Source organism: Manis pentadactyla, chromosome 4 (genome assembly GCF_030020395.1).
Source record: "Manis pentadactyla isolate mManPen7 chromosome 4, mManPen7.hap1, whole genome shotgun sequence".
Taxonomy (NCBI): domain Eukaryota; kingdom Metazoa; phylum Chordata; class Mammalia; order Pholidota; family Manidae; genus Manis; species Manis pentadactyla.
The window spans coordinates 7,381,260-7,399,412 of NC_080022.1; the positions used below are offsets into that span (position 1 = coordinate 7,381,260).

Below are 18,153 nucleotides of genomic sequence, written 5' to 3' on the forward strand. Positions count from 1 at the left end.
CAGCCCCACAGGTGGTATCGGTTCCTTTCTTGTGCCCATTTTTTAATCGGGTTATTTACTTTTTGGTTGTTGAGGCGTGTGAGCTCTTTATATATTTTGGATGTCAACCCCTTATTGGATATGTTGTTTATGAATATATTCTCCCATACTGTAGGCTGCCTTTTTGTCCTACTGATGGTGTCCTTTGCTGTACAGAAGCTTTTTAGTTTGATATAGTCCCACTTGTTCATTTTTGGGAAAGTAATTTTAAAGTGTGTATATGACTTCCAAAAAAGAATGACTGTTAGTTTTTTTTTCCCCCCAACTCAATAAATGTTTATTGATCTTCTGCTGTAAACAAAACACTGAGTAGCCATTTAGAAAACATAAAGTTGGCAAAAACACAGTGATGGCCTCAAGGAGCTTGCCTTCATTAGCAAAATGAAGCATTTTTCTTAAAATGCTGGATGATTATTCTATACTAGAGTCATAAGCAAAGTGGCATGGGACTTCAGAGTAGACAGCTAGATGATTTTTAAAGTCTTTCTGGTTATGTACAACATCTAAAAAAATATTTTAAAAAACCCAACAGCACAAGAAATAGCAGAGAACTTCAGAACTGTGAATATTCAGCCTTTCTCAGATTAACCTAGATAATCTCTGCCTCTCTCTTTTTTTTTTTTTCCATGATCTTGACTTTTGCTCCACATGTATAACGCTGGTGTCTTGGATGATCTCCTTACCAAAGACTTACTGAGTTCTGGAGAGACACTAGGAAATTTTTTCATTTTGTTTCATAATCTCTGAGTTGTATCCATCAGTGACTTTAGAAAAGTCATTGTACTTCTTTGATTCTAAGTTTCTTTATCTGTAAAATGGGGGTAATAATAGGGCTGGTGTGAATATTAAGAGAAATAATGCTTAGTACAGTCCCTTGATGGTAAAAAAAAAAAAAAGCTCCATTAAGTGGTAGTTTAAAATTAGTATAACTGTTACTTTTATAAATTATTCCCTGTTGCTTGAGGTCTGCTCTGTTCTCCAGGTGTATGCAGTCTGGTGCAGCCTTCTTTCCTGTTGCTCTTTTAGGATTAGTTATATTAACTATATTTTTGTATTACATGTGGTTTTGGGAGGAGTTCTGTGTCTCACCTGTCATGCCGCCATCTTGAATCCATCCTGATTGAAATTAATTTTATCCTTTTTCCTTTAAGTCAAACAACCTGTTTCTAGTTTGGAACAACTTATGTTTTTTATTATTACCATTCAAATATCTGTTGACACACAGTAACTAGGAAGTCAACCAAAATATTTTAACTACTGTACTCAAAACCAAATGATGTAGGTATTAGGAACGTGATTAAAATCTGTTCTTGTCCTCAAGGAACTTGAAATCTACAGTAGAGATGAGAAAAGTAAATAGCTTATTCTACCCTAGGTGAAATGAGAAGTATTAAATACAGGAGCATTTGCTTTTGGTTTGGGAGGTGGGGAGAATCTGTAAATTCTTTAGCATGTGAGAAAGTCCTGGAAGAGTAAATTGGGTTTTGAGAAGAACAGGAGAGGAGGAAGGGCACAGTGTGTGGAGGGATCACTGAATAAAGGCATAGGGACAGAAGAACTATAACTTCTGAGATGCTTCCAGGAAGCCCTTGGGGGTGTTAAGGAATATGGAAGGCAGGAGGTGTTTTGGGGGTTTGAAAAAATAGGTGGTTTGTGTTGCAGAATGTACTGAATGCCAGTCAGTGTGGGGAGTTCAGTCATTGCTTTGTAGATAGTCAAGAAACTTTGAAGATTTTTAACTGGACAATGGTATGAACAGACCTGTGCTTCAGGAAGAAGAATCTAGCAGTATTGCACAGTATGGATGGAGTAAATGAAGATGGCAATATCATATAGTACAGTTCAGGATAGGAGGAAGATACAGAGAAAGTGGCTGAGAAGGTTAACAGTCCCATAAAAAAAGGAAAGGAAAAAAAAGAATGAGGTTAATAGCCTTGAGTAAAGAGTATTGAAGGCCCACGAGGGGTGGTGGTGGTAGAAATGGAAAGAGAGAGTTCATAGGTAGAAGCCAGGTAATTTGGCTATTATTAGATGGATAGAAGAAGCAAGCTCTTTGGCCTGTGTGGGAACAGGAGAATGGTGAGAATATTGAAAAATAGAAAAGGGGTAGAAGAGCTGGTGGTGTTCGGGGGAGGAGGAGAGAGAGTTTGGCTTTGGTTCTGTTGGGCTGAATGAAATGCTGGCAGGATGGCTAGGTAAAGAGTCAGTCTATTGAAAAGTATGTGTGCGGGTGCATGTTACATATTAGAGATGTTAGCATTTTCCTTCCTAGTTAAAAATGATGGTACTTTATATCTAAAACTGAGCAAGGAGGTTTCAGCCTTTGTTGTCTGTTTAGCAATCAGCAGAAGTCAACAGGCCCTGGATGAGAAAAGTAAGTAGCTTATTCTACCCTAGCAATAGCAAAGGGCCTGTTGACTCCAGCAATTAGCAAGCCCTGGATAGAAAAAAAAGAAGAAAGTTTGGTTTTTAAAATGTAAATATCTACAATATTCACTAATTGTCGATGTTTTGACAAGCTTGTTTCTTCTATCTTCCCATAACAAATTTCTTAGTATCGTCTGATACCCAGTCTATGTTCAGACTTACCTGATAATCTAAAATGTCTATTACAGATCTTGACTAAAAAATAATTACATTTGGTTGATAACTACACAAGTCTCTTTTATTACCACCCTCCCAAATTACACTATTTATTTGAAGAAACTGGGTGATTTGACTTGTAGATTTTTCTGTATTCTGTATTCTGTATTCCTCTGATCGCATGCTAGGTCATTTACATTTTTTCTTTGCGCTCTGTATGTCCTGTGAACTGGTAGTTGGATCTGAGGCTTGATTCTAGTCATTTTTTTTAAGGGAGTGGGATAAGGATATTTACTAGGCGCTGCTGTGTGTTCCTGCTGCAGCAGCTCAGAAGGCCTAGGCCACCTCGGCGTCCCACCTCTGGTGATGTTAAGACATTTGGTTCAAATGTTGTTTAGCCCAGTCTGTACAATATAATGTTTCCACATCAATCAACCTTTCATCTAAGGGTTTTTTAGAAGCTAGTGTTTACTATTGGAGAGAGCTTTTATATTCGTAGGGTTGGAAAACGGTGACAGTCTAATTCAGTCATTTCTTCTGCACTTATTAGCTCGAATTTTTCTGTAGAGAACTTACCCCTCATTGACTGTTTGTCTATCCTGGGAATATAGTTTATACAGGATATACAAACTGGAAGTATGCTCAATTCTTTTATTTGGCACTTTTCAGAATAATGAGGTTTTTAAAAGTACTGTTACAAACTCATAAATTTATATATTTGATGTTTTCAGTCTGTTTGCAGTATGTCCATATTGTCTGTGTTTATTTTTATACTTTAATTGTCTAATCTTTGGCCAGTAGGAGAGCCTTTAAATTGGCACCTGTGTCCTTTTGCCATGACCCCACTGATCCTTCATTGATTTCTTGCTTGTGGTCATACTACACTGTCCCAGGATCATCTTGGAATTTCTTTTCCAGACTTGCAGTTAATCACTTTTTCAAGGAGTTCAAGTTCAAAGAAGTTTTTGAGGGAATAGGATTTTCACTTTGGGAAGCTATTAAAGAATACAAGATAGAATGCAGTCGTGTAAAATGATAGCAGTGTTCGGCAGTGTTCTCACATTGTGTTTGAGGCTGTAAGTGCTATAGGAAATACCAGTGATTCCAGGACTGTTTGGGTAGTCATTTTAGAGGAGGTAAGACAGGCTGAGCTATCAAATAGAGAAAATGAAAATTCGTATGCCTATTATAGGGGTGAAGTTACAAAGTGTGAAAGAACACATGTGGCATAGTAAAGGGGCTTAATGAGAACAGAGTACCTTGACCTTGGTCTTGATCTTGTAAACACAGAAGAATAAGATAACTCTGGTTCTTGAGTTTGGAAGTGAAATTGAAAGTCATACTTTAGAAAGGTTAATATTGCAGCAGGGTTTTGCAGTTGCATAAGGCAGGATTCTGAGCTGGAGATGTGCAAATTAATCTTTGGAAAATGAAAACAAAACAAAACAAACAAAGCAAAACCAAAAACCCTATACCTTGAGCCTATCTCAACTGTTGAATATCAGGCTGGGGAGGTCTAGGTTTACTTGCTTTTCAAAGGACACCTGTGCAATTCTGTTTTGTGTAACTCTGTTTAAGGACTATTGGGTTAAAACTAAAGGCTCAAAGATCAGTTCCACTTTTGCAAGTATCCTAGTCTTGAAGTAGTAAGCACATGGATTCAAGTAATGGCAATGGGAATGAGAGGAAGAAAGGGATTTTTTTAAATGCAAATTTATGTTTTAATAACTTTTATATGATATTTCATTAATAATGTTAACAATAATAAAAGGATTCAAAGAGAAGCCTCTGAAACAAAGATGACTCCATGATTTATGGTATGGGGTTAGCTGGAAATAGAAAGATTGGCAGAGGCTATAATTTGAGGGAGCAGATAATGGGTCATGTTGAGTGTTGAGATGATGACTGTATATCGAAGTAAACTCTCGGGGGTTGGAATATGTTCTATGTTTTGCTTTTTTCTGGGTGCTTCATTCACACTCTTGGCAAAGTACTCAACTAGTGAGTATAGGTCATGCTGTGTTGATTGTGAGGGTTAAAACTAAGCTTTCCTTTGATAAATATTATAATAAATGTTTGATATATTTAAAAAGTCATCTGTTTAATGTAAAATGGGAAACAGACTGGAAAAACTTCACAATAAATATAAAAAAACATTAATATCATTAAGTATAATCATTTGAAACAAAAGCAAAAAAAGTAACCAGGCAAAGGACTTGAACACATAATTCTCACAATTGGGAAATCTAATTCATTAATTCATTCCTTCAACAAACATTTACTGAGCTCCTTTATCAGATACTGTTCTAAATGGTAGCAAACAAGATGTCTGAGCATTTTGGTGGAGGTCTGAGAGATAGACAACAGACATGTTCCAAAAACCAAAAATTTCAAATAGTGGTAGTGCTGTTAAGAAAATAAAATAGGAAATGAGGTAAAGGGTGGCTTTTTGGTTTTTATTTTGTTTAATTGATTTAGTTTTGCCTTTTCCTGTAGAAAGCATTAATTAGTTGTGCATCTGGAGGTTAGTATTCCTAATCTCTATTTAATTATGTGGAAAAAAATTGGTTAAATTTAAGTTCTGAGGTTCCCTGATAATTGGACTCCTAAGTATTTTCCTTTTTTAATTTTTTCTTTTGTTTGGTTCTTGAAGATGTTTATATAATGGATAGGGTACAGACTGAGATCTGTTGTTTCTTGTGGAAGTTACTTATGTGGGTTCTTTTCACAGAGTAGTGTTTGTTTTGTTCTGTGAAGAGGGAGACTATTCCTCTGCAAAATGTTCACATTTTTTTCCTGTGGCTTCATTCAGAAGTAAAATGTAGTGATTTGATTCTGCCACGAGTCAGTGGCATATCAGAGGATATGTTTGCATCTTCTGAAACCTCTTCTGCTGATTGTACTGGATGGTTATGAGGGTCAAATGAGACACATGAAAGGTTCACCTAAGCTAAAGGAATCCTTGGGTACTTAGAAGTTAGAGCTATCTAGAGCTTATCTTTGTTCTTTGCTGTTTAGTTATATGTCATGTAACTATTTCAAACTGTAGGTAAAGTATGAAAAGTTCATTGAATTTCTTTATAAAGAAAAGTTATAAATTGTTTTGCAGATGGAAGTTACGCTTGTGTAAGGAACTCTTGTTTAACAAATACATTTTTTTGTGTTTTTCATATATAACTGAAGATTGATCCAGAAAAACAGAGCAAGAAAGATGCCAGTTTGCAGTTATATTTTTTTTATTATCAAGTATAGAGATTTTTTTTTAAGTTTAGAGATTTTTAAGTATGGTAAAGTGATAATGGGATAGGAAAACATTTCAGTCTTTAATTTTCTATTTGATAGTTTACTGTTGAGAATATAAGATTTACAGGGAAGAAAAGGGATAAGGTTTTTAGAAATGGAAACAGAAATTGTACTAAGATAATAGCTCTTATGCTCAAGTTAACCCATGCTTTCATTAGTTCTGACTACCTCTATGGAATTTCTTTCTTTTTAAAGGAAACTTGACAACTTCAAAAGAGAATTTGATTTTTTATTTCTGGACTGCATATATAAAATAATACCATCAGAATGTCGGGAGCCTCAGTGAAGGTGGCTGTCCGTGTGAGACCCTTCAATTCTCGAGAGACCAGCAAAGAGTCCAAGTGCATCATTCAGATGCAAGGCAACTCAACCAGTGAGTACATGTTGTTTTCTATCAACTATATCTCACTTTCCTATTCTACCCCCTTTGCCTTCTTGCTGTGATCAGAATAAATGAACCTTTGGGTATTAACACTATGAACTTTGCTATTCTGAATGATCCATTGAATTCCTTCCCTCTGTAATACTTGCCATAGCATATTTAAATATTGACTCTTTATTTTGTTCTTCACAATTGAGAAATCCCTGGAGAACTGAACTAATTTAGCTAGTGTTATTAGGTTAAAATTTTAATGATAATAAAGGTATAAGCAGTGATTATTGCTAAATGATGACATGAAAGTACCTTTTGAGGCTCCAAGATTGTTTTTCTTTCTTGATTTAAATTGCTACAAGGGTCTTAAAACTAACTCTCCTCCCTTCCAGCAGTTTTTTGAGTTGAAGAACACATAAAGCTATAATAGTAAAGTAAATGGTTGATCTAATGTACATTCCCACCAGCAGTGTAGGAGGGTTCCCCTTTCTCTGCATCCTCACCAGCATTTGTTGTTCCTTGTCTTTTGGCTGTTGGCCATCCTAACTGGTGTGAGGTGAGATCCCATTGTGGTTTTAATTTGCATTTCTCTGATGATTAGTGATGTGGAGCATCTTTTCATGTGCTTGTTGGCTATCTGAATTTCTTCTTTGGGGAAGTGTCCAGATCCTCTGCCCATTTTTTAATTGGGTTATTTTTGGGTGTTGAGTAAAGTTATTTTTTTACAAAATCACTATCAGTCATTTGCTCCTTAAAGTTTCAGCTAGACTTACAACTGAACTAGAGAACAAATATTTATGTTCTTGAGTTCCACCCATTTAAATGATCTTCTTATTTGTGCTTCATTTTAGGAATGTAATTTTATACAGTATATAATTAAATCCTTGCACAGGGGCCATGCTAATCTATGTTGATCCAATTGTAGTGTATATGCTGCTGAAGTAAGCACACTAAATCCTAATTATTGAGCTTCTTGTTTCTTTCTGAAAAATGCTTTTAATTACAACTTAGTTTGGAGGCATTTTTGGCAGCTGGTTTGACTCTGTATGCTGGTATATATCAGAAGTTCTTTTAAAAGATGGACTTTAGGAAATCCCGGATCAGGAGCCAGAATTGATTTCAAAAAGAACTACTTTTCTCTGTTATGTGTTTTGCATACAGAACTATCCAGGAGAAATCCCCAGTGTCCTGCATGTCTGTTGTTACTTTCCTTAAAGGGCTAGAAATCGTACTAAAAACTTTGAAGTAGGAAATGAGTATTAAAAAGCCATATGGATGAAATGTAAAAGTCAACTTATAAATAATAAAAAGAAGTGGAAATTTTTTATTAGTACAAGTATGTCACCAAAATTTTTTTCTTGATGACAAATCATTTTAGAGTGCCCATATCTTAAACTGGTTATGTTTATATTCACTGCCAAGGTCAAATAGCATTATCTTAATTTCCCTGCAATTTTGATTTATTTTTATGAACAGGAGAAACATTCATATGTATAAAATGTAAAAGGTACAAAGAGTATAGCACAATCACTTTCTCCCCCTATTGCTTAGTCAGCTAGTTCATCTCCCCAGAAATAACGTGTCAGATTACTTTCCAGAGATAGTTTAAGTAGCAACATTGTTTTCCAAGGTTTTTTCCCTTTTAATTGGTGATAGGATAATTATTTTTCATTCTTAAATGCATTGTGTGTTCTAAATACCTAAATAATACAATTCATGTTTATAACTTGTGAAAGTTGCTCTTTGAGATTTTAGCATGAAAGAAATCCATATAAGGGTTTTGTTTATTAGCAAGTATCTACTATATGTATAGTGGTATGCTAAGTACTAAATAGAGTATCAAAATAGTCCATTGACTATCCAGGAGAATAAAACTATCAGAGAACATGTAGTAAAATCAAAAGATTTTCTGTAATTCTGGATAGTTCAGAGAAATGGATCTGGGTCTGTTTAATTTTCTGACCTTGCTATTTTTTTGATCATCTGTATTAAAGAATCACTGAGAAATTATTAATGGCTGATGAAAAAGGCATTAGATCTCATTGTTTCTAAGATACACATAACTCCTTTTTAACTTTGTTATTTTGATTGTGTAGAAAATGATGTCAGTTTAGGGGAAAATAATTATCCAAATATGATATTCATACTGGATGAAGGGTTTCAAATGTTTTCATTTGTAGTTGTTAGCAAGCTGAAGAAGAAAATAAGATACCTAGTTGTATACCTTTTGAGGTTAGGGCCATAAACTTTGCAGTTTGTGGTTAAGTTCTATTTAGCCATTCCTGCTTATCTCCCACAAAAATCTCTCCAGAATTACTGAAAATATTGTTACGTCTTTTGATGAAATATCAAAGAAGAAATACGTGGTTTTTATTAAAAGTAATTAGAATAGGCCTGTCTGTATTGTACTGATGTTATAAAAACTGGTCAGTGGACCACCTTAAGCTCAGTGCCCAACTGCCAGTGGTTTTTCCATCCTGTCTTGCCCAGAACCTTCCTAGACAACAGGCTGAGTGGCTTTGCTCTGCCTTGCCCTTCCTGCCTTCTTTCCATTCTTCTTTTGAGAGTCTGCAGTAATGTGATTCTGTAGGGATCATAGTGTTGCATGGTACCATAGAACCCTGCTCTTTTTTGTTTTATTATTTTTTAAGATTTTTTTTTTGTTAAGGTATCATTGATATACACTCTTATGAAGGTTTCACATAACAAACAATGTGGTTACTACATTCACCCATATTATCAAGTCTCCTCCCCAATACCGCATTGCAGTCACTGTCCATTAGTGTAGTAAGATGCCACAGAGTACACTACTTGTCTTCTCTGTGCTACACTGCATAGGACCCTGCTCTTGAGGCATTTAAAAAGTTTGTGGTATAGGAGAGACAAGACGTACTAAAATAACCTCAATACAAAGGAGAAGTGGTCAAAGTGGTAATTGCCATAAAAATGTTTTTAAAAAGTGCAGGTGACATAAGTGATAGGGCATTTGAGCTTGAGCTTGAGGAGTAAGTAGGATTAAACTAAACATCCAGTATATTTGGAGGAAATCTCAGAATTCTAGCTTATTAGAACTTATTAGTGTTATGACTAGATATTGGTACTTCTGATCCTCGTCTGGTTTAACACATCACCTCTCTGTACATAAACATTTAGCAGAAGAACTTTGTGACTTTTAAATTAATGTTAGTCTGCTGAAACAAAAATCATTAGTTGAATCAGCCATGGAAATAGTTTAGTTTTCTCCCTAAATACTTACTTTGCCATGGCTCAGAGGATTTGGGGTAATTTTGGTTCCTTTGAAAGTTGTTTGTTCTTGGAAAGCTAATTGTCCATGAGAGACTTTCCTCTAGAATATTTGGTGTTTTTGGTTTCCTACCAATGTTTTCTATTTCTATTTTCAATTTTACATGGCAGTTTCTTAGTAATTTGACTAATACGTTAACAAAATGATTTTTAAGTGACAGATTGTAAGTGAACCACTTGCTCTGCTTAGAAGCTATTAATGGCTTGTTTAAAAAAAATTGGGTTTCAAGAGTGCAGCACTCCAGTTTGAAAAAGACAGATGCACCCCTATGTTTATCGCTGCACTATTTACAGTAGCCAAGATATGGAAGCAACCTAAATGTCCATCAGTAGATGAATGGATAAAGAAGATGTGGTACATATACACAATGGAATATTACTCAGCCATAAGAAAAAAACAAATCCTACCATTCGCAACAACATGGATGGAGCTAGAGGGTATTATGCTCAGTGAAATAAGCCAGGCGGAGAGAGACAAGTACCAAATGATTTCACTCATATGTGGAGTATAAGAACAAAAGAAAACTGAAGGAACAAAACAGCAGCAGAAGCACAGAACCCAAGAATGGACTAATAGCTACCAAAGGGAAAGGGACTGGGGAGGATGGGTGGGAAGGGAGGGATAAGGGTGGGAAAAAAAGAAAGGGGGCATTACGATTAGCATGTATAGTGTGGGGGGGCACGGGGAGGGCTGTGCAACACAGAGAAGACAAGTAGTGATTCTACAGCATCTTACTATGTTGATGGACAGTGACTGTGAATGGGGATGTGGGGGGGACTTGGTGAAGGGGGGAGCCTAGTAAACATAATGTTCTTCATGTAATTATAGATTAATGATACCAAAATAAAATTTAAAAAAACATAGGGTTTATGATTGGGAGAGAGCATTCATTTTGAACCTAGAATTGTTGCAAAAAATGAATTTGCGATAGCCACATGTGTTAGCAGGATTATAAGACCACTATGCTGGCAAGCTGTTCTGGACTGCTGCTCTCAGGGATTATTGCTGATTGTAGATGAAATGCAATGGAATGTTGCTGCCATAAGGCCTCTTATGAAAAAGTAGAAGAGGGTGAAGAGTACTTTAGGGAATGAGCCAAAGCTGAAAACTGAGTAGTAGCAGTTTTATTAAGCTCTTTCTGGTCTTGGAGCGAATATTTTGCATGGCCAAGATAAATGTTACAGCCTTGACATTTTGGAGATCCGAGTGCATACAAATGGCTTTATTTAATAATATCCAATTATATTCCAAGTTTCTCCCACTTTGAAAGCCTTTTTTATTGTCTGATTACTTTTAAAAAGGAAAGTGGGGCAAAATTAATGCTCTACTGCTCAGATTTGTGTTTAAGTTACATATGTAAATCTGGGAGACTTCGAAGCTGCATACATTCTCCTCTGAAAAACAGGAGGTAGATAAAGCTGGTTCTCACCCACTCCTTAAGGTGGTTAAATTGTAATGTTTGCTTTGTCTTTAACCATAGGAGTCTGTCTTTAGCCCTTTGGTAACTCTCCTTCATGTTTATCAATCATCTTTGCCCAGGGTCTTTTTTTTTTTTTCCAGTGCCCAAGACTTAGTGGTATAGAAGGAACCCTAGTTTTTTTTGTTTTTGTTTTTTTCTTGTTAACTGTAAATTTTTTTTTTTTTTTTTTTTTTTTTTTGTATTTCTCCGTTTAGTAGCCAGGGAATAAAATTTATTGAAAGGAATTTTGGAACACTTTGAAATAAATTTCCACAAAATAAAGTAGAAAAATTTTTCCTTATTTTAAAATATGACCCTGAGTTGCTAAAGGGTGCATTTTTTTATCTCCATGCAATGAATTAAACAGCCACCTGGTTCATTCTGAACCAGAAGCTAATACACAGAAGCAAATCACTAAATCTTTTTTTTTTTTTGGTATCATTAATCTACAGTTATATGAAGAACATTATGTTTACTAGGCTTCCCCCTTTGACAAGTCCCCCCCACAAACCCCATTACAGTCACTGTCCATCAGCGTAGTAAGATGCTGTAGAATCACTACTTGTCTTCTCTGTGTTGCACAGCCCTCCCCATGCCACCCCCATATTACACATGCTAATCGTGCATAATGCCCCCTTCCTTTTACCCGCCCTTATCCCTCCCTTCCCACCCATCCTCTTCAGTCCCTTTCCCTTTGGTAACTGTAAGTCCATTCTTGGGTTCTGTGATTGTGCTGCTGTTTTGTTTCTTCAGTTTTTCTTTGTTCTTATACTCCACATATGAGTGAAATCATTTGGTACTTGTCTCTCTCCGCCTGGCTTATTTCACTGAGCATAATACCCTCTAGCTCCATCCATGTTGTTGCGAATGGTAGGATTTGTTTTCTTCTTATGACTGAATAATATTCCATTGTGTATGTGTACCATATCTTCTTTATCCATTCATCTACTGATGGACATTTAGGTTGCTTCCATTTCTTGGCTATTGTAAATAGTGCTGTGATAAACATAGGGGTGCATCTGTCTTTTTCAAACTGGGCTACTGCATTCTTAGGGTAAATTCCTAGGAGTGGAATTCCTGGGTCAAATGGTATTTCTATTTTGAGCATTGTGAGGAATCTCCATACTGCTTTCCACAATGGTTGAACTAATTTACATTCCCACCAGCAGTGTAGGAGGGTTCCCTTTTCTCCACAATCTTGCCAGCATTTGTTGTTGTTTGTCTTTTGGATGTTGGCCATCCTAACTGGTGTGAGGTGATATCTCATTGTGGTTTTAATTTGCATTTCTCTGATTAGCAATGTGGAGCATCTTTTCATGTGTCTGTTGACCATCTGAATTTCTTCTTTAGAGAAGTGTCTATTCAGCTCCTCTTCTCATTTTTTAATTGGATTGTTTGCTTTTTGTTTGTTGAGGTGCGTGAGCTCTTTATATATTTTGTATGTCAGCCCTTTATCGGATCTGTCATTTATGAATATATTCTCCCATACTGTAGAATACCTTTTTTGTTCTATTGATGGTGTCCTTTGCTGTACAGAAGCTTTTCAGCTTGATATAGTCCCATTTGTTCATTTTTGCTTTTGTTTCCCTTGCCCAGGGAGATATATTCATGAAGAAGTCGGTCATGTTTATGTCTAAGAGATTTTTGCCTATGTTTTTTTCCAAGAGTTTTATGGTTTCATGACATTCAGGTCTTTGATCCATTTTGAATTTACTTTTGTGTATGGGGTTAGACAGTGATCCAGTTTCATTCTCTTACATGTAGCTGTCCAGTTTTGCCAGCACCATCTGCTGAAGAGACTGTCATTTCCCCATTGGATGTCCATGGCTCCTTTATCGAATATTAATTGACCATATATGTTTGGGTTAATGGTTAACTGTACATTTTTGAAGGCTTTTGCATCCCCACATGCTTATTTGTTTGTTTGTTTATTTATTTTTAAAATTAAGGTATCTGATACAGTCTTATAAAGGTTTCATATGAGCAACATTGTGGTTTCAACATTCACCCGTATTATCAAGTCCCCCTGCACCCTATTGCAACCACTGTCCATCAGTGTAGTAAGGTGCTATAGAGTCATTACTTGTCTTCTCCGTGCTGTATTGCCTTCCCGGTGACCTGCCTGCCAGTATTGTGAATGCTAATTATAATGCCTCTTAATCCCCTTCCCCACATGTATATTTTTAAATCAAATGTTGCACATTACAACTGGCACAAAGAATGGACTTTCATGTCCATTATTGAAAATTTGAGATGGCAGAAGGGCAGAGACAAAATAGAGGTTTGGAAAGGAAGACTTTTGAAAGGAATTCTTGAAGTCTGTATGCTTTTCCTAGCAGACCCTTGAACTTTAAGTTCTTCATGTATTCAGTGGAGATGTTGCTAATGTCTACCCAGCCTACTATACCAGGGTTGTTGAGAGGGTTGAATGAAATCAGAAACACTGTGTAGGATGGTATTTGAAAAATTTTTTTGTTAAACTGTTTTTTGTGGTTAGTTTTGGTATGTACGTTATTTTCCATGGGAATATAACTTGAAAGACAAAAACAGTTGAACCTATCACTAAGTTGGGGGAGGCCTTTAGCATTGTATGTTTGGAACTGCTTTTTATTACAGTGTATAATTTAAACTTCTTCAATTACCTAAATAAGTTGTTTTCACATCTAGATTCCAAAATAGCTGAGAAGACTGGATAAAATCTTATAGGAAACCTGGTCCCCTTTCTTTACTGCTTTGCACCTTAATGTTCTGCTCTTTGAGGTTGCCTTAATTAAATCTAAACTGTACTTCCTGTGGCCTTTATATGTGCATTTGTTTTTTTTCCCCCAAAGGGGAAAGCAACCATGCCAGTTTTTGTTTTTTTTTTAATTCCTTCTTTGCAATTCTCAAAGAGATACGTTGGAGTTCATTTTTAGAAGTCCATGCCAATGACATGGTGCTGATTGCTTTTGGTAGTTACCCAGTGAAGTGTGAAGTGCTGTAATGGGAGCTATCAAAGTCTGGAGTGCAGTTAGGGAGACCGTGAAAGATAGATTTGCTTTTTGGTAGTATATCAACAATTGAGTTTATTTTATGAAATACATTTCTAGTTGGCTAAAAACTGTTCTTAGCTGTATTATTTAGAGGTGAATGCTATGTACATACAGGTAATGAGAATAAGAAATACAAACTTAGATTTTTGAGAGTACCTATAGGGACTTAGGTATTTGTTATTCAGCAAGCACAGCCTGGGAGGCCACCAGGCTCTCAGATTTCAGTCTTGTCCTAGAAATAATCAAAGCAGTGTGTGACTGTTATGAAAGCGTTGAGGAGAGACATCAAAATAATTGAGGGGTAGGGCCAGAAAAGGTGGGGAATTTCTAGGAAGCCTTTTTTGTTTTAGCAGAACAGAAAACTGTATGACCAGAATGAGCAGAAACTATGTAAATGAGGAAATGATTTAACTACCCTTATTTCCCCAGGACATTATTCTAATCTGATACCAAAGAGTTTGTTTTGTAACTTCTGAATAAATTTGAGGAGGCAGAATGGATAAAGAAAAACAAAAGCAGCTCTTACTTTTTGAATTGCCTTTTAATAGGGAAAAACAAACCATGATTAGTAATTAACAACAGTCAACACTTAAGCTGTGCCAGTCACAGTTAGGCTCTTAGAGATTTTAACTCATTTAATCCTATGGCAGATACTCTTGATTTTCCCCATTTCACAGCTGAGCGGATAGATAGTGACTAACTTGCCTGGGGTCACACATCTAGGAATTGGGAAAACTAGAAAATGAACTCATGCCATCTGGCTCCCAAGCTCTCTTAACCTCTGTGCTGTTCATGTCTCTTAAAATATTTATTAAATCTTACTACTCTGTGTAGTAATACCGAATGTGTGTAATTTGAGTTTAACTGTTAAGATTAAAATTTATTTTGGTGTCCCTTCATGATTCAGGGAAATTATGAATAAAAAGGGCATTATTATTAGTTCCAACATCTTTGTGCAACTTAAGTTGAATGAGAGCTAGGCCTTCCAAATCTTGCATCAAAATAATTCAAGATTTGCTTAGGAAGAGCAAAATTGTTAATTGAGAGTTTGTTTACTGCTTATATAGCTGGCACGTTTATTTTATACCAAGTTGATGACATTGTGCTACTACAGAGTTGGTAAGTTTTTTTTTTCTCTGTTGTATTTATTTTTTAGTACTCTGGTATTGAGTATATAGTGAACACATATATCTTGTTAAAAGATTGGGACTCTAAGTTGTTATTTTAAGTGATTAAGGAACTTTATGATTATAGGTCTTTTGTTCAAATGTACTTTACGTATGGCAGCATGTTTTATACTATTTTAATATATTTTCAGAAATGTCTTATTCTGAGTAGGGGTGGGGGCTGCTTATGGGTTTTGGAATATAAATGGTGTACAAAATACTTCCATTGTGTGCCATTTTGCTTAATTTTGGGTGTAGGAAGCTTTTGGAAGAGGAAGTTTGTACTAAAGATGTCACTGGGCTTTTTAACAAGTCCAAAACATGCTATGTTAGAAAAGTTAATATAAAGTTACAGTGTTGCTACAATGATACAGTAATTGTAGTTGCAGGCAAAATCTTTAGTAGTTTTCCAACAACAGTATAATTGCTACACAGACTTTGAGATATTAGATAAACAAATTTATTCTGGAGAATAAAAAGGCTTTTAAGTACAAATCTTGTTTTGACTGCCTGTTTTCTAGGGCTTAGTAATTAAAACATTACTTCTGCATCTTTCTGTTGAATTGGCAAAGTTGGAAAGTAGGCAGGGAAAAAAGGGGGTTAAATTGAAGGCTAAACAGACTTTTTTGTACAGCTAATTTTGACTTGCAGGGACTCTAAAGAGAAGATGGTCATGTGGTTCATCAGTAAACAAAAACCTGTGGAATATTTTGTGTTGGTCACTGTAAAGGCTTTTCCATTTCTCTTGGATAAGGGTCTTCAAGTAAGCCTTTACATGAAAGATGCTGTCCTGTTTTTTCACTCTTCTCCATTTCTCCTAAGGTCACCAATGTCAACTACAGCATGAGGAATACTAGGTTCAAAGACAAAAGAGGAAAGGTGTGGCAGGTATAGGGAGAGAATAAGTGTGGGATCATCTTCTCTGTGGAATTGGGAAAAAGATACAATCGGATCTTCAATTTTGAGGCTGCCTTTCTGATTTATGAAGGGGAACTTAAGAAAACAGCCGTGGAACCAGAGGAGATCTGGGTAGTGATGGGAGCCAGGCCCAGAGGTGAGGGCGAGCAGAGTAAATTATTGGGAAATTCAGAAGATAGCCTGAACGGAGTCATTTCTCTAGGGAGCCTGGAAATGGTTGTGACGATAAACATTGTAATAATAATAGGTAACAAATCTTGACTTCCTCTTTGAAGCATTTCCATCTCTTGGCTCTCAGGACCCTGATCTCTGATTGCTTTCCTTCCTCAACAGGCCATTCTCCATTCCCCCTCCCTGCCTGTGTTGAAAGTGCACTAGGACTTTCTCTTTTCTCTTTGATCTCTTCTGTCTCCAGAGAAGACAGATTCCTTAACTGATTTCACCCAGGCTCAAAGCTTTAAATGTCATTTAGGTGATGACTCCCAAACTCATTTCTCCAGCCTGGACCTCTCTGTAGAACTCCAGAATTGTCCATCCAGCTGCTAACTTTACTGGAAGGCCAAACCTAACATGTCCTCAACAGAACTGTTGTTTTCCTCCCTGCCCACCTAAAGTGGCTCTTCTTTCATTCTTACCCAACTTTTTAGTTTCTCAGACTACAAATATCAGAGTCCAAGTAAACACTGCAGTGACCTCCTGTCTTTCTGCTTCTGTTCCTGTTCCTAAGCAGTATCTAGAGTCACATTTGGAAATATAAATCAGATTATGCCACCCCTCTGTTACAAATGCTTTGTTGGCTTTCTATCACTTTTAGAATGAAACTAAGAGTCCTTACCTGGGCCACAGGGCCTTACAGTATTTGGCCTTGAGCTAGCTGTCTGATTGCACATCTCATCATTGAATAAACTTTTGGCTACAGTACAGTAGTGGTCTTGCTGTACCTTAACTGACATTCAGGTCCCTGCTCAAATACTACCTTTTCATAGTTGGCAGCCTGCCCACTTTTATTTAAAGTAGGTATCCCTGTCACTTCTGCTGTCACCTTACATCTCCTAAGCTTTTTATTTTTTGTTCCCAGATTATGCTTTCTCTGTTAGTTAATCATTTGACTTCCTGGTTAGAATGTAAGCTCGTTGACAACAGAGACTGGTTGTCACTAGATGCCTTCAGGCTTGGGTCATTCTAGGCCCTCAGATAATTGTTAAATGAAAGAATATTTTGGACATTTGCTTTGTGCTAGGCCCTGAGTTAAAACTCTTGACATGGATTAGTCATTAATCCTTGCAACAATTCTATAAAGTCAGGCACTATTATTATTGTACCCATTATACAGATAAGAGAATTGAGGCTTACAGAGTTTATGTGCCCAAATTATAGATGCAACCTAGGATGATATTATATACTTAGGGTGGGGTTAAAGCCTCTATAGTATTCTGTTTCCTTCATTGTTAACCCCCTTGAAACTGTCTTTTAGAAATGTTTTCTAGGTCAACTTACATTTTGATCATTGAAAATTGGGTCAAATTGTAAGACAGAATTCAGTTTTGGATCAAGAGACAATGCTTTTGATATAGGAATGGACCTTCCTTTCTCCCTACCCCCAACAATGCCACATACTCCACTCTCTACACTGTAGCCTCTAAACACAGTCAAGTCACTCCAGTGGCTTCTCATTGTTCAGGGGCTCACCACCTCCTTGAGGCCCATCCGTGATTTGACCTAATAGGTAGGCCTTTTCTGTCCTTTGCTGCTCACTGCACTTGAGTCATACCTGCCAAACCAGTACCTGGGTATTGCTTGCTGCTTTTTGCCCCAGGGTTTCCTAATGCAGTTTCCTGGTTTGGGATGCATATTGCTAAGTGGTTCAGAGCCTGGGCGCCAGATGGTCCAAGTTTTAATCTAGGCTCTGGCCTTGGGAAAGTGCCTCATCTCTGTGTGTATCAGGTGCTACAAATTTAAAATGAGGATAGTAATAG

General features: G+C 36.6%; 1 protein-coding gene across 13 annotated transcripts in view; it reads left to right on the forward strand.

The window, feature by feature from the left end:
* The window catches only part of KIF1B (kinesin family member 1B), a 136,987-nt gene that overhangs the window by 8,838 nt on the left and 109,996 nt on the right, over positions 1-18,153 (forward strand). For 12 of the 13 annotated variants that reach the window (XM_036925222.2, XM_036925224.2, XM_057499702.1 and 9 more), the window contains exon 2: positions 6,121-6,298. In XM_036925222.2, coding sequence (XP_036781117.1) covers positions 6,193-6,298 — 106 coding nt within the window. In that variant the 5' untranslated portion in view covers positions 6,121-6,192. Of the gene's footprint in view, positions 1-6,120; positions 6,299-18,153 lie in introns of those variants that run through there. The other variant, XM_057499703.1, reaches the window with a different exon arrangement.